The sequence below is a fragment of the Ovis canadensis genome, chromosome 18, assembly GCF_042477335.2.
Source record: "Ovis canadensis isolate MfBH-ARS-UI-01 breed Bighorn chromosome 18, ARS-UI_OviCan_v2, whole genome shotgun sequence".
In the NCBI taxonomy this organism is placed as follows: Eukaryota; Metazoa; Chordata; class Mammalia; order Artiodactyla; family Bovidae; genus Ovis; species Ovis canadensis.
In genome coordinates, this window is record NC_091262.1 from 18,598,470 (window position 1) to 18,614,785 (window position 16,316).

Consider the following 16,316-nt stretch of genomic DNA (forward strand, 5'->3'; position numbering starts at 1 on the left):
TCTTATAAAGTGAAGTGTACACTTGCCGTACAACTTGTCAATCCCATTGCTAAATATTTACCCAAGAGTCTTGCTATTTTTCATTAGTTAGAACTTTAAATAGGGGACATAATAATTTCTTTAAGATAATATCACTAAAGAAAATAATAACAAAACATTTATCTTAATCTTTAGTAGTCTTAAACATGAAACTAAATAGAATGGTTTATCCTGGTTCCTGGATATTACATATAAATATATTTGAGTTTACATAGAATGGATTTTAGAACTATGCAAGTACAGTTGACCCTTGAACAACAAGGGTTTGAACTGCAGGGTCCACTTGTAAGCAGACTTTTTACAGTAGTAAATACTACAGTGCTAAATCTACTGTTGGTTGAACCCATGGATGTGAAACCTTGAATAAGGAGGAACCGCTTACCTAGGGGCTGACTATAAGCTATATGAGGAGGATTCTCATTGCACTGTTAGCACCCCTCATCCCCGTGTGTTCAGTCACGTGTATTTTGTATTTTAAGTTATTGCTTGTATAAAGATCTCAAATTTTGCTCTTTGAATTTCTGTAAGGCAGATTTTGGCTTTAGGTAGTCTAATGACTCATCTTTCATTTGGAATCTAAAGTTACAGCTTGACTTTCCTGACGACATTGTGGATTCATTCTCAGATTTTGAACTTGAAAAGCAAGTGCTAGTTTCTCAGCCATGTCTGACTCTTTCTTTTGTTTATATTTTCATAGGTTTATTGCTTCACCTCTAGCAAAAACATTTGGCATTAAAGAGGAAGTTCAAAAGAAGATTATACCAAATGCTGTTTTAGAGAATTTTTTCAAACATTCCACAAGGAAACCATCTCAAGTAAGTTCAAATTCTTTGTTTTGGGATTTTAAAATCTCCTTTCTTAATATTTCCATCATCTGTTGCTTACCTCATCTATGCAAAAAGTTAGTTTCAGTTGAGCAGCAAATAATTTGTTTCATTTGGATTTTTTCCTCTGTTGATAAGTTATAAAGCATTCTGAGCATAATATAAAGTGACACAATAATATACAATATAAAAATATATATTATAATGATATAAAGTAACATAGTGCTGAACACTGACAATTTGGGTATAAAGATCAAAATTTGATTTTCAGTGGTAGGATATATACAAAGTATGCCAATGAAAATGGGTCATTTTTAAGGCAGAGTAGCCCATATCTGACATTTTTGATGACTGTGACACTGTCAATACACACAGCACATATTATAAAAGTGTCTCTTGGGGTGACTTTCCTGAGCAGAACCCTTTATTTTATCCAAGGCTTCAAAATACTCAGAAATACTCTGTGCTCCTGGCCACTCCCCAGGGATGGAATCCTTAGGAGAATCACAATTCTCTTCTCTATACAAGATGTACTTGATGAAATGTTACAGTGCACTGCATGTTTACACCACAGAAAAAGACTGTGACGTAAAAGTTATGTAAAAATAGTAGTGTCCAGGAAAGTCTAGTTTCATTATACCTCACATTTAAATAAGATGAAATAAAAACTTCTCCAAAAGTGGCACACTCTCTCTGACAAATACAGATATCTTTCACTAGTAATTTTAAGTCAAAAATATGTACTAATGTGGTTTCAGGATAGATAGATTTTTAGGGTCCTGAACTTTCTGCTGAATTCACTTGCTTCTTCTATGACACTTTCTGTCACTGGTCTGGCGGGCTCCCTGCACAAATGAGCATATTGAAATCTGACCACATAACACCAGACATCATGTTCAGAATTATTCATGGCTAGCCAGCACTGTCTCTAACTTGTCTGCCATCAGCTTCTGTATGTGCTTTTCTTTTCTAAAAGGAGGACAGTCTGACAAGCCATCTCTGTGTGTCCTTTTTTTCTACCTGCTCTAAAAGACTGAAGTCATTCACCTAAATACTGCTGTTACCTATGGTGATAATAATGCTTAAGCATCATTTTACATTTTGCAGAGGGGAAGTTATTTAGTTGTGTTTATGAAAAGTTAGGACTCTCCTAGAGAATCCTTATTATCCTTTGTTTCTGAGAATAATGAATAATTATTATCTGATAATAATTTTATTTTCAAACTGAGATTTAACAGTTATTGAAACATCTTTTTCTCCCTAAAGTTATCCTCATTTTTATCAAATGTAACCAAATTAAGGCTAGTTTGTTTGCAAAATAGGTCTGTTCTCACTAATTTTGGTTTGATGATTTATATAACCATAATTGATCATAGACTTTTTATTTTGCTGAAACATTTATAGAGTCTCAGACTGAACTTTTAAAATAAAACAGGGCTGGGAAACTCAACACCAAAGGCTTATCACAGATTTTGCCTAACAAATCTAGGTGAATTCTTCCCTTTTTAAGGTCTCAAAAATTCCTTGAGATTTTTGTACCTGTTAGTGAGATAACCTTCCTAACTCATTTGATAAACTTACTAGAAACCAAAGAGTTTCAAATTTCTGGAAGAGTCAGATAAAAAATATAATTGTTTTGTTTATAACATATAATTTTACCAAATTATTTTCATAATTAGTTTGAAAGGAAGGTTTTCCCTACTCCCGGAAAACACATGATTCAAACCTATAATTTTTCAGATAGAAACCGTAAAAGTTATAAGCATATTTGCTGGTTCATTCAGTCCTTTGTTAACTTTTGTGAAGTCATCAGGTTTTTCATAAAATACCAGGACATATCAGAATGTTAAGACCTCCATATAATTCCTAAGATATCTATATTAGTAATATTTATAATACATTATAACATGAGAGGATTTATTACTCATTTGATAATATTTTTCATGTAATTTAACCAACCAAATAAACACAGTTGAATATCTCTCTTTGGGATATTTCAGGGGCCCTCTGAAGCACTCCCAAAGTTAGCTAGAAGTCAAAGGAACTTCAAAACAGTTCGATTTAAGAAGTTTTGTCAAAAAAGTCAATTAAAAGGGCTTAGACCATTTGGTCAGATTTAGTCAATGTTGATGGGTGTATCGTTTAGCTTGTTGATATGTCATGATAGGCATATATACCAAGGCTCAAGGTCTATGTAGAAAACTTGGCTCTTATCAAGTTTCTCAGCTATGAAGATAAAGTAGACATCTGACAGTTAAAGAAAAGTGAAGAAAAGCTGAAAGAAATTTAGAGATTAGGTCATCTTTCTTCTTTACAAATTGAGATGAGGAAACTAAGGTCAACAGAGGACCTGTCCTAGGTCATGCAGCTAATTAATGGCTGAATCCAAACCTGGACCCTGGCCCAGGACTCCCTGTCAAGTGCTGCTTCTAATATGCCTAAATAATGTCTTTAACTGTGTACAGGATGTTGAAACTGTATTTCAGAGTCTGGAGCTATGTTTGTAAGTAATTATTCTAGCTCAGTTGATAATACAGTATGGCTTCAGTTCAGTTCAGTCGCTCAGTCGTGTCCGACTCTTTGCAACCCCATGAATCGCAGCACGCCAGGCCTCCTTGTCCATCACCAACTCCCGGGGTTCACTCAGACTCGCATCCATCGAGTCAGTGATGCCATCCAGCCATCTCATCCTCTGTCATCTCCTTCTTCTCCTGCCCCCAATCCCTCCCACCATCACCGTCTTTTCTAGTGAGTCAACTCTTCGCATGAGGTGGCCAAAGTACTGGAGTTTCAGCTTTAGCATCATTCCTTCCAAAGAAATCCCAGGGTTGATCTCCTTCAGAATGGACTGGTTGGATCTCCTTGCAGTCCAAGGAACTCTCCAGAGTCTTCTCCAACAACACAGTTCAAAAGCATCAATTCTTCAGTGCTCAGTCTTCTTCACAGTCCAACTCTCACATCCATACATGACTACTGGAAAAACCATAGCCTTGACTAGACAGACCTTAGTCGGCAAAGTAATATCTCTGCTTTTGAATATACTATCTAGGTTGGTCATAACTTTTCTTCCAAGGAGTAAGCGTCTTTTAATTTCATGGCTGCAGTCACCATCTGCAGTGATTTTGGAGCCCCAAAAAATAAAGTCTGACACTGTTTCCACTGTTTCCCCATCTATTTCCCATGAAGTGATGGGACCAGATGCCATGATCTTCATTTTCTGAATGTTGAGCTTTAAGCTGACTTTTTCACTCTCCTCTTTTACTTTCATCAAGAGGTTTTTTAGTTCTTCTTCACTTTCTGCCATAAGGGTGGTGTCATCTGCATATCTGAGGTGATTGATATTTCTCCCGGCAATCTTGATTCCAGCTTGTGTTTCTTCCAATCCAGCATTTCTCATGATGTACTCTGCATGTAAGTTAAATAAGCAGGGTGACAATATCCAGCCTTGACATACTCCTTTTCCTATTTGGAACCAGTCTGTTGTTCCATGCCCAGTTCTAACTGTTGCTTCCTGGCCTGCATACAGATTTCTCAAGAGGCAGGTTAGGTGGTCCGGTATTCCCATCTCTTTCAGAATTTTCCACAGTATGGCTTAGTGTAGTTTTAATATGGACGTTTGCAACAGGTAATAGAAGAAATGTTATATATCAACCCCCAAGTGTTAGAAAGCTTCCTCTACTAAACTATGAAGATTAAGGGACATAAGCAAAACATCTAATTTATATTGCTCATAGATTACAAAATCAAGGTAGTATTTGTATAACAAATCAAGATGACAACAAGTTGGCCAGTAAAATGCCCATGGAATAAAAGTACTAGAACTTAGGAAGATAGAATATAGTAGAAGGCGGCAAAGTAGATGACTTAATAGTGGTTTCAGATGTGGAAACAAAATGATACTGCAATGCTTCCACACATTAACTTGGCCAGTGTCACACAGACAGCGTTTTTGCTTAATTTATAGCTGAAGTAAGACAAGTTGCTGGGAAGACTAAAAAAAATTGTGCTGGTTCAAGGGATGGGCAGGTATTACCTCTAACAAAGTATTCCAAGTCTGTAGTCACAGGGCACTTAAGTGGTAATACTGGTACGTAACATCTGACTTTATTAAGACAACTGAGGACACAAATCGAGGATTCTTCTTCAGCTGCTACAGACTGCACCAAAAAAACAAAAACTTTTCAGATACACAGTATCAATTCTATGCTGGTTAGCACAGAGGATATAACATGGTATTGATGAGGTCCAAAAAGCTATACATGTGAACTGCCGCTGAGAGTTTGTTTGTTCTGTTTCACACATTTCTTTGTGACTGTGTATGTGCAGCTGTGTGTCCACTGTTTATATATCTGTATATCTCTCTCTATGTGTATCTCCATGACAATTTCAAGATGAAATTCAGAGAGAGAATCATGATAACATACCAATAGCTCTGGCCAACGGATCACTTTTCCCACTGTTGGTAAAATGAAAGAGCAGCAGAACTTATTAGCTAGCCCTTTTCCTCTGCAAGAACACGATGAGAACTATTGCAGAACAAACGAATGTGTAGTTCTGAAAGGTAATTTAAAGAAAACGTGGTGCCATAAGACTGACATAAAGCAGGTATTGTGGTCCATAGTTGGAGAAGGGTCCATAGGGGCATTCCAGGTTGCTAGCTTGTCTCAACCATGGATTCAAACATTTTTAGAGCAAAAGGCTCTCTAGCTCTCTAGTCCAGTTTATTTTATGGGTGAGACATGTGATAGACAAAGAAGTTGAGTGGCTTCTCCATGGTCCCAGAGAGTTGGTTTTTGCATCAAGTGGCCAGGCCTCATGGCTCCATTTTAGGCCACACTGCTTCCCTTCCAGGTTCTGCCTGAGAGCCTTTCCCTTCCACAGACACATTCTCTATAGTGTCCAGGCTAAAAACATGAATTGTGAGAACAGACTGTGTGTGAAGGTGAGCAGATTAACCCCTCTGCCTCAGTGTCCACCTCTGTGAACTGAGTGTGTTAACAGCAGTTACCTCATAGGACTCTCAGTTCAGGGATTGAACTGAGTACTTAGAATATTGCCTGGCACACACTCAAGGTCAGCTCTTATTATTCATAGGCTATACCTATCATGTAGACTTCTACAGGAACGTTCTCAAGTATATCTTCCCAACATTAATTATCCCAAGGGAACATCAGTTGTTTCCTAAGTATGCTTGTTTGTATTCCCATAATATCTTAACACAACTTTCTGTACCTAGTAGGTGTTCAATAAATATTTGTTTCGTATATTAATAACAAAATACTACCAAAGACTTCTGTTTGCAAGAGGACTTATATCTCAATAATATTGTAGATATATGAGGCCAGAGTTGTCAAGATTTTGAATCAGATTCATTTGTGCTCAAATCAGGAAAAATGCTTCAAATCATGTTTGATCACCATCTTCCAGATGCATTTATTCATCAGGTATCTGTAGAAATGATGAGGTAGTAAAATTGTATTGTTCTCAGATCTGGGAAAATTCTACTGTGGGGACAGGGACTTTGCTCATTGCTGAATCTCCAGTGCCTAGAATAGTGACTGGCACTAGTGAGTAGAGGCTCAGTAAACATTTGTGAATGATCGAATGAATAAAACTTCTAAAACAGTCAAGCTGGACCCAGAGCGTTTCAGTCTCAGAAGGTACAGAATATAGTGCTGCTGCGTTTCAGAATATGTTCTGCTATGGCGCAAGCAATAGGATTTGAATTATATCTTCTGTTTGGGGGAATCTATTCATGCTTACAAATTATTTTAGGAGTAGAGGAATATTGATTTTTGAAATGATTTTCAGTCTGTGGTCTCCTTTCTGTGTTCAGCCATAATCTCTAGCATTGATGTAGCACGTGATGGATGATTAGATAGAGCCCCGGGATCCTAAATCACTCCCACAAGACAGGAGACAACCACTCATTGTCAATGCCCCATTTTCCACAGTGGGTCAGAGCACACAGCTCCAGGCTGCAGAGCTAGGAAGTAGCAGAATTCAATCTTCTGTTTTTAGTTCCCTGCCATTCCTACTGCATTCTGTTGCCTCAAAACCTGCCCTGTTCTCTTCTTCTGCGGTAGGGCTGTGACAAGTTTGGTGCTGCCTGGGAGAGTGTATCCAGACCTCCAAACTTGTCCCATCTGGAGTGTGAGGTCCTTGCTGGGGACCTCACTGAGAGAGGTCAAGGATAACAGGGCAAAGTAAACACTGTCTCCACCTCTGTTCATTCCTGGTGCTTCATACTTCACACACTGCAAGAGGAAGCCTTCAAAATGCAAACATTCTGTAACCTACAGATAAATTCCAGGCAAGGCCCTCCTTGCTGTGGCCCTGGCCACATCTTTCCTCCTCACCTGTCTGTATGTTTCTACCCTGCAAGACCTCTTTCTGTCCTTTGAGTACTCCCAGCTCCTCTGTGCTCTCATTCCCAGATGACTTCACATGCTGCCAGGACACTTCCCTTCTTCATCTTCTCCTTCTTGGGACATTTTTCAGGGTTTAGCATAGTGTAACTTCCAGGAATTGCCTACATAAAGTTAGGTCCCATGGTACCCTGACCTTTCCCTCTTTCAGCACTCATCATAATTTATTAGAATTCTTTGTTGCATTTTCTGACTTCCTTACCAGACAGGCTTTACCTCATGAAGGGGAGGGCCCATAAATACTAATCTTGTTCATTCAGATCTTCGGTGCCAAGCACAATGCCTGCAGGAAATACTCACCAATGAATAGCTGCCAATTTAGGGCCATCAAAAACACAAAAACGAACCAAAACAACATAGAACAGGAGGTGAAACCTTAGCCTATAAAATAATAGTATTAGAGATGACAGTTTACAGGGAAATAGTATAATATGTCTTGTCTATGTTTTGTTTTGCTTTCTTTCTCTTCAGATTAAGTAATAGGCTTGCAGTTATCTCTGGGTCGGGAAGATCCTCTGAAGAAGGGAATGGCAACCACTCCAGTGTTCTTGCCTGGAGAATCCCATGGACAGAGGAGCCTGGTGGGCTACAGTCATAGAGATGCAAAGAGTCAGACATGACTGAAGCGACTGAACATGCATTAAGTTAGGAGTAAACTGAAATATTTCTTGTACTCAGCATTGCAAAATGAAAGATCAAGAAGACTGGTATCTTTTAAAAATTATAGAGCTTATTTCCTTGTGGAAGTGGAAAGTACTGTAGGGTTAGCATATAAAACATGCCCATGTTGAAAGAACACAGCTTCAAATACCACCAGGAAGCAGGGCCGCTTCTGTCAGTCATTTTGGGTTCTTGTTTGGCCCTGGGAGAACTTCACATTTGTGATCTTTGAGCAAATCTATCATCCGCATTGTTTTCAGTTTAAACCATAACCTGCAACTTCTGCCTTCCAGAGAAGCAGTCATCATTATTATAATCTGCAATCCTTATTTTTTACAATTGGAATTATTTAAGGTTGTTTAAAATATGCTGTTGTTGTTGTTTAGTCGCTAAGTCATGTCTGACTCTGTGCAACCCTGTAGACTGTAGCCAGCCAGGCTCATCTGTCTGTGGTATCTCCAGGGAGGAATACTGGAGGGGGTTGCCATTTCCTTCTCCAAAATAGGCTGTGCATATGATTAAATGTGAAAGTTTTGGATCTATTAGAAACATTATATGAAATGACAGAAAGGGCAGGAGCCTAAGTTCATATCCTCACTTCACTACTAGTTTTAGGTCTTGGACAAGCTGTTAAAACTCTTGGAGTCCCATTTTTCTCACAGGAAAAAATACAGAGATTGGGTTTGATTGACATCTTAAACTATACTACTCTATGTGGAACCTAGGAGGCCCTAAATAAAATTGGCTGAAGAAGTGAGCCATGTATGGAACTTGAATGTATGGGTTGCTACCAACTTATGGAGAACTGGTCTTTCTTAGCAACTGAGTTTTCTAGGAATTAACATTCTCTCTGTTTTGGGATGGGTGTGTGTGACTCCATGAACAAAAGGGGTAAATGCACTGACGCGAGGTTTAATGCAGAACCTCTCTCATCTCCAGTGCACAAATGCTTGTAACTCAGTCTCAGTGTCTCTTGCTTGCCTGCCAGCCTACTCTGCTCTTAAGCGCTCACTCATTTGTTTCATCCCCTTTCAGACTGACATTTATGGACTGGCAAAGAAGTGTAACTTGACAGAGCGCCAGGTTGAAAGATGGTTTAGGATTCGGCAGAATCAAGATAGGCCTTGCAAGATGAAGAAATTCCAGGAATCTTGGTAAGAAGGATAGTTAAAGCTTTTGAAATGGTACCATTTTTTATGGAGCAGAACAGTCATCTCAGAAAGAATCCTGAGGTTGCAGCAGCAGAAGGGTTTGAGCCTGCTCTACCACTTATCAATCAAGAGCTTGATACTAGCCACTCATCCACCTCTTGTGCTTCACTTTCCTTCTTTATCAAACAAGGTAAGATATGAACTGTCTCACTTAAACAGGAGATATTATGTGCTTACCTTGAAGTCCAGAAAAATCATAAAAATGTCTTAAGTAGTGTTTATCTTTTCTAGGGTAGCGCTTGGCCCTAGCTCACCAGACTATCGCCTGTTTCCAATCACATTATAGTTATTCTGTCACATTATAAGAGCAGAGAAGGTCTGAGAGGGCACTGTCCTCTTCTCTCAGTACTGGTGGAGAGGACTTCTTTCTGTCTCAACTCAACTCGTACCCTACTCCTGCTTGTGGACTGGACAACCAGTTCCTCTCAGGTTCCCCACTGGTTTAGCAGGAGGTCTGGATGGGCTGGGCACCACATAGAGTTTTTGCATAGCTGGCTACTTCAGATACATTCCGAGGGCAGTGTGACTGTATCACACTTATTTTTGGCTTTATTAAAATTATGCTTTTTCCTCTTCTTCAGAGGATTATAGTACTTTAGTGCACTCCCTTGGTGGCAAAAACTGAAACCTGTGCCAAAATGAGGGTCTAGGTCATTGCTATTACTTTGTTGTTCTTCTTTACATCCAGACCAGTAAATGTTAGTTGGGTTGTGTGTGATACCACATTCTACACACCAATAGCATTCCTTCAATTTTCCTATTTCTTACGGTCCTCGGATTGCCTAATGACTTTCACCAGATATATTTGTTTTGATGGTGAAACAGATAGGGATCTGGTATAAGACTCTCAAAGAAATCAAACCTGTGAGAGGCTAAACTTTAATGACTCTCTTTAACTACCTATACATTCCTGTGTACAGTCATCCAATTGTGAGACTGGTGATGTATATTTAGAGGCACAGATCAACTCTTCATCGTGTCTTCGAGATAAACTTTTTTTTTCTCATCATGGGCTTCTATTGCCTTTCCCACAGTAGCTGGAGGTGTATGACCTGGTTTGTTTTCTAACTGTTTATCTCTGAGTTTTAGCCCTTGCAAGATTAGTTAATATTGTGTTGCCACTATGTCAGCTTGGCCCAGGTGAATCTCTCTTGATGATCACTATAAAACACTACAAAGTGGAACTGGTTTCACATTAAATCTTCCTGTTTTTCTGTTATCATTTATCCTCTTTAGCAAATGACTCTTATCGTAAATAAAGTCCCAAGCAGGGACTAAGTCTCTCCCTCAGAGCTGAATCATACTCCAGTGAAGGAGTATAGTAATTTCTTATAAATCATAGTGCCTTACAGTTTATAAATAATCTTGGTTTGATCCTCCCTGCCTCTCACAGTGTGGGGCAGTCAGGGAAAGTGGGGCTGGCCTTGTTTGAGAAATGAGAACCTGCACATTATCTAGTTTATGTACTTGCTCAAGGTTGCCTGCTGTTGGGGGACCTGTTGCCCTCAGATATTCTGACTCCTGTGTGGCCCCTGCTACCTAATGCTGACCTCTCAGAAGCAGGGCCCCCACATATCAAGTAACTGGGTCAGAAGAGTTCAACATTGGGAGTCTGGCTGTCAGTGAGTCCGCCGAGAGTCAGCCACAAAATTCAGGTTAGGGAAGGGAATTATGAGTTGCCATTATCAATCGTCAGGCAGTGCAGAGGGTTGTGTGGACCATCTTCATAGTATGTGGAACTATCCTAGATCCTGTGGAGATGTAGATTTTCAGAGGGAAGTAGAAGTGGAAAGTATGTCACTGGCCCAAAGCAACTAATTTGGGAGATAAGACTATCACTTATGAAACTACAACATCTGGTGTTCCATTCCATCCAATAGCACATGGTCTACACAGAGCCCACAGTCTACACATAGTCTATAGTCATCTTCAGATGTACTCTGGGCATTCAGAGGAGATGGTGTCAGCAAGGCTGGGTACATTAGACAAAGGCTTTCTAGAGGTCAGGCAAAGCTGGACCTTGAGGGATGGGTCAGATTTCCGCAAGAAAAGAAAGCATGATTTGAGGGCAGCATATTTTAAGTAAGGCAAAGACAGGAAGTAGTACAGTGTATTTAGGCAGTTGAAGTGAACCCACAAATGAAATTTAAGCTTTACCTTATTGTTTAGCAGTGTCACGAATTTCCTATGCCAGTGAACTGTTAAAAGTTATTATGGATCAAATAAACTAAAGCAAAATGCCAAACTCTTTAATAGTGTAGGGACTGCACTTTATTCCCTCAGGTATGAGATATGCTACAGGAAACATAGCAAGACATACCTAGCCCAGGCATTTTGGAAATCTCAGGAAACTTCAGTTCAGTTCATTTCAGTCACTCAGTCGTGTCCGACTCTTTGCGACCCCATAAATCACAGCACGCCAGGCCTCCCTGTCCATCACCAACTCCCAGAGTTCACACAAACTCATATCCTTCGAGTCGGTGATGCTATCCAGCCATCTCATCCTCTGTCGTCCCCTTCTCCTCCTGCCCCCAACCCCTCACAACATCACGGTCTTTTCCAATAAGTCAACTCTTCGCATGAGGTGGCCAAGTATTGGAGTTTCAGTACTTGGAGTTTCCTCAGCATCAGTACTTCCAATGGACACCCAGGACTGATCTCCTTTAGGATGGACTGGTTGGTCTCCTTGCAGTTCAAGGGACTCTCAAGAGTCTTCTCCAACACCACAGTCCAAAAGCATCAATTCTTTGGTGCTCAGCTTTCTTCACAGTCCAACTCTCACATCCATTCATGACTACTGGAAAAACCATAGCCTTGACTAGATGGACCTTTGTTGGCAAAGTAATATCTCTGCTTTTCAATATACTATCTAGGTTGGTCATAACTTTCCTTCCAAGGAGTAAGCATCTTTTAATTTCATGGCTGCAATCACCATCTGCAGTGATTTTGGAGCCCCTCAAAATAAAGTCAGCTACAGTTTCCACTGTTTCCCATCTATTTCCCATAAAGTGATGGGACCAGATGCCATGATCTTAGTTTTCTGAATGTTGAGCTTTAAGCCAGCTTTTTCACTCTCCACTTTCACTTTCATCAAGAGGCTTTTTAGTTCCTCTTCACTTTCTGCCATAAGGGTGGTGTCATCTGCATATCTGAGGTGATTGATATTTCTCCCGGCAATCTTGATTCCAGCTTGTGCTTCTTCCAGTCCAGCATTTCTCATGATGTACTCTGCATAGAAGTTAAATAAGCAGGGTGACAATAACCAGCCTTGACGTACTCCTTTTCCTATTTGGAACCAGTCTGTTGTTCCATGTCTAGTCCTAACTGTTGCTTCTTGACCTGCATACAGGTTTCTCAAGAGGCAGGTCAGGTGGTCTGGTATTTCCATCTCTTTCAGAATTTTCCAGTTTATTGTGATCCACAAAGTCAAAGGCTTTGGCATAGTCAATAAAGCAGAAGTAGATGTTTTTCTGGAACTCTCTTGCTTTGTCCATGATCCAGTGGATGTTGGCAATTTGATCTCTGGTTCCACTGCCTTTTCTAAAACCAGCTTGAACATCTGGAAGTTCATGGTTCACGTATTGCTGAAGCCTGGCTTGGAGAATTTTGAGCATTACTTTACTAGCATGTGAGATGAGTGCAATTATGTGGTAGTTTGAGCATTCTTTGGCATTGCCTTTCTTTGGGATTGGAATGAAAACTGCCCTTTTCCAGGCCTGTGGCCACTGCTGAGTTCTCCAAATTTTGCTGGCATATTGAGTGCAGCACTTTCACAGCAGCATCTTTCAGGATTTGAAATAGCTCAACTGGAATTCCATCACCTCCACTAGCTTTGTTTATAGTGATGCTTGCTACGGCCCACTTGACTTCACATTCCAGGATATCTGGCTCTAGGTGAGTAATCACACTATCGTGATTATCTTGGTCGTGAAGCTCTTTTTTATACAGTTCTTCTGTGTATTCTTGCCACCTCTTCTTAAAATCTTCGGCTTCAGTTCAGTTCAGTCACTCAGTCGTGTCCGACTCTTTGCAACCCCATGAATCGCAGCATGCCAGGCCTCTGCTTCTCTTAGGTCCATACAATTTCTGTCTTTTATCGAGCCCATCTTTGCATGAAATGTTCCCTTGGTATCTCTAATTTTCTTGAAGAGATCTCTAGTCTTTCCCATTCTGTTGTTTTCCTCTGTTTCTTTGCATTGATTGCTGAAGAAGGCTTTCTTATCTCTTCTTGCTGTTCTTTGTAACTCTGCATTCAGATGCCTATATCTTTCCTTTTCTCCTTTGCTTTTCGCTTCTCTTCTTTTCACAGCTATTTTTAAGGCCTCCTCAGATAGCCATTTTGCTTTTTTGCATTTCTTTTCCTTGGGGATGGTCTTGATCCCTGTCTCCTGTACAATGTCACGAACCTCCGTCCATAGTTCATCAGGCACTCTGTCTATCAGATCTAGTCCCTTAAATCTATTTCTCACTTCCATTGTATAATCAAAAGGGATTTGATTTAGGTCATACCTGATTGGTCTAGTGGTTTTCCCCACTTACTTCAATTTCAGTCTGAATTTGGCAATAAGGAGTTCATGATCTGAGCCATAGTCAGTCCCCAGCCTTGTTTTTGTTGACTGTATAGAGCTTCTCCATCTTTGGCTGCAAAGAATATAATCAATCTGATTTTGGTGTTGGCCATCTGGTGATGTCCATGTGTAGATTCTTCTCTTGTGTTGTTGGAAGAGGGTGTTTGCTCTGACCAGTGCGTTCTCTTGGAAAACTCTATTAGCCTTTGCCCTGCTTCATTTCGTATTCCAAGGCCAAATTTGCGTTACTCCAGGTGTTTCTTGACTTTCTACTTTTTCATTCCAGTCCCTTATAATGAAAAGGACTTCTTTTTTGGGTGTTAGTTCTAGAAGGTCTTGTAGGTCTTCACAGAACAATTCAACTTCAGTCTCTTCTGTGTTACTGGTTGGGGCATAGCCTTGGATTACCGTGATATTGAATGGTTTGCCTTGGAAATGAACAGAGATCATTCTGTTGTTTTTGAGATTGCATCCAAGTACTGCATTTCAGACTGTTTTGTTGCCCATGATGGCTACTCCATTTCTTCTAAGGGATTCTTGCCCACAGTAGTACATATAATGGTCATCTGAGTTAAATTCACCCATTCCAATCCATTTTAGTTTGCTGATTCCTAGAATGTCGACGTGCACTCTTGCCATCTCCTGTTTGACCACCTCCTATTTGCCTTGATTCATGGACCTGACATTCCAGGTTCCTATACAATATTGCTCTTTACAGCATCGGATCTTTCTTTTATCACCAGTCACATCCACATCTGGGTATTGTTTTTGCTTTGGCTCCATCCCTTCATTCTTTCTGGAGTTATTTCTCCACTGATCTCCAGTAGCATATTGGGCACCTACCGACCCAGGGAGTTCCCCTTTGAGTATCCTATCATTTTGCCTTTTCATACTGTTCATGGGGTTCTCAAGGTAAAAATACTGAAGTGGTTTGCCATTCCCTTCTCCAGTGGAGCACATTCTGTCAGACCTCTCCACCATGACCCTCCCGTCTTGGGTGGCCCCCCACGGCATGGCTTAGTTTCATTGAGTTAGACAAGGCTGTGGTCCATGAGATCAGATTGGCTAGTTTTGTGTGATTATGGTTTTAGTGTATCTGCCCTCTGATACCCTCTTGCAACACCTACTGTCTTACTTGGGTTTCTCTTACTTTGGACATGGGGTATCTCTTCACAGCCATGTGGGACCGTGCAGAAGTGCGTCTGCTGTGACGGATCACCCAGAAGCATGGCGAGAGGAGCTACTCCTTGCCGAAGATCAGGGGCGGTGACCTGACATTCCCTGACCTGGATTGTCAGCTGCTGCTCCTTACCTTGGACGAGGGGTATCTCCAACCGCTACCCCTCCTGACCTTGGGTGTGGGGTTGCTCCTCTCAGCCGCCTCCCCTGACCTCGGGCGTGTGGTAGCTCTTCTTGGCCGCCGCCCTGACCTCCAGCGTGTGGTAGCTCCTCTCGGCCACTACCCCTGACCTAGGACATGGCGTAGCTTCTTTTGGCCGCTCCTGTGCCGATGCAGCCTGGCACTGTCAATCGCTGTCCCTGACCTTTGGCAAGAGGTAGCTCCTCTCAGCCGTGCTTCTGCGCAGTCCATTGCAGCCCAACGCGCTTCTTCAGGAAACGTATTCCCCAACAAAGAACTCTTACAAATTATTCTCCAGCAGGCCAACACTTATCCACCAGGATGGTTAATCTCTGAACCCCTTAAGTTCAGTGTATTGTTTCCTTGATTACTTTCTGTAAGGGTGACCCCTAAGCCCTCTTTTATAGCATTCAGGATTTTAATCCATAGTGAATCCTTCATTTTAAAATCAGATTCCATACTAACTGATCACTTTTCTTTTTAACAATGAGAAATTTAATTAAACACCAAACAGTTTCCAAGTGAGCTTTCCCAGTGGCTCAGTGGTAAAGAATCTGCCTGCCAATGCAGGAGACATAAGAGATGCAGGTTCAGTCCTTGGGGTGGGAAGATCCCCTGGAAGAGGAATAGCAACCTGCTCCAATATTCTTGCCTGGAAAGTTTCATGGATAAAGGAGCCTGGCACGCTATAGGCCATGAGGTCACAAGGAGTCCAGCATGACTAAGCATGCACACACACAGTTTCCAAGTGCCTGGTACGTCTCATGCTGGTGGGAGGCCCTGTTGTCCTGCTGGGTGGACTGCCACTTGCCCAGCTGCCCACTGGGCGGGTCCACCACCTTCTCCATGCTGCCCCACCACCATGGAGAGCCATGTTTGTCCTGTCTCATGTAGCCCGAGGTTCCGCTGTCCAGCTCCTCCCTGATCTCACTCAGCAGGCCTTCATCTTCCAACTTTGCCGCCTGTGTCTGACCAGTCAATTTCGTTTTTTCCAAGAGTTTTTTTTCCTCCCTCACAATTATGTTTGTCTCAGCCATTCCTGGAAAAAAAAGACATTTTACTACCTTAGGTTCATCTGAAGCAAGGAAAATTAGTGAAGCACAATTAGTTAATTGCTTCACAATTAGTGAAGCACCGCAGCTCCCAAGCTTTTTGGTTTCAGGACCCCTTTGTTCTCTTAAAAGCGATTACAGACCCCAAAGAGCATCTGCTTGTGTGATTATACC

General features: G+C 41.1%; 1 protein-coding gene across 1 annotated transcript in view; it reads left to right on the forward strand.

Moving 5' to 3' along the window:
* Positions 1–16,316, forward strand: part of CERS3 (ceramide synthase 3) — a 140,163-nt gene that overhangs the window by 12,606 nt on the left and 111,241 nt on the right. The window contains exons 2-3 of the mRNA XM_069559189.1: positions 737–854; positions 8,987–9,105. Coding sequence (XP_069415290.1) covers positions 737–854; positions 8,987–9,105 — 237 coding nt within the window. The remainder of the gene's footprint in view (positions 1–736; positions 855–8,986; positions 9,106–16,316) is intronic.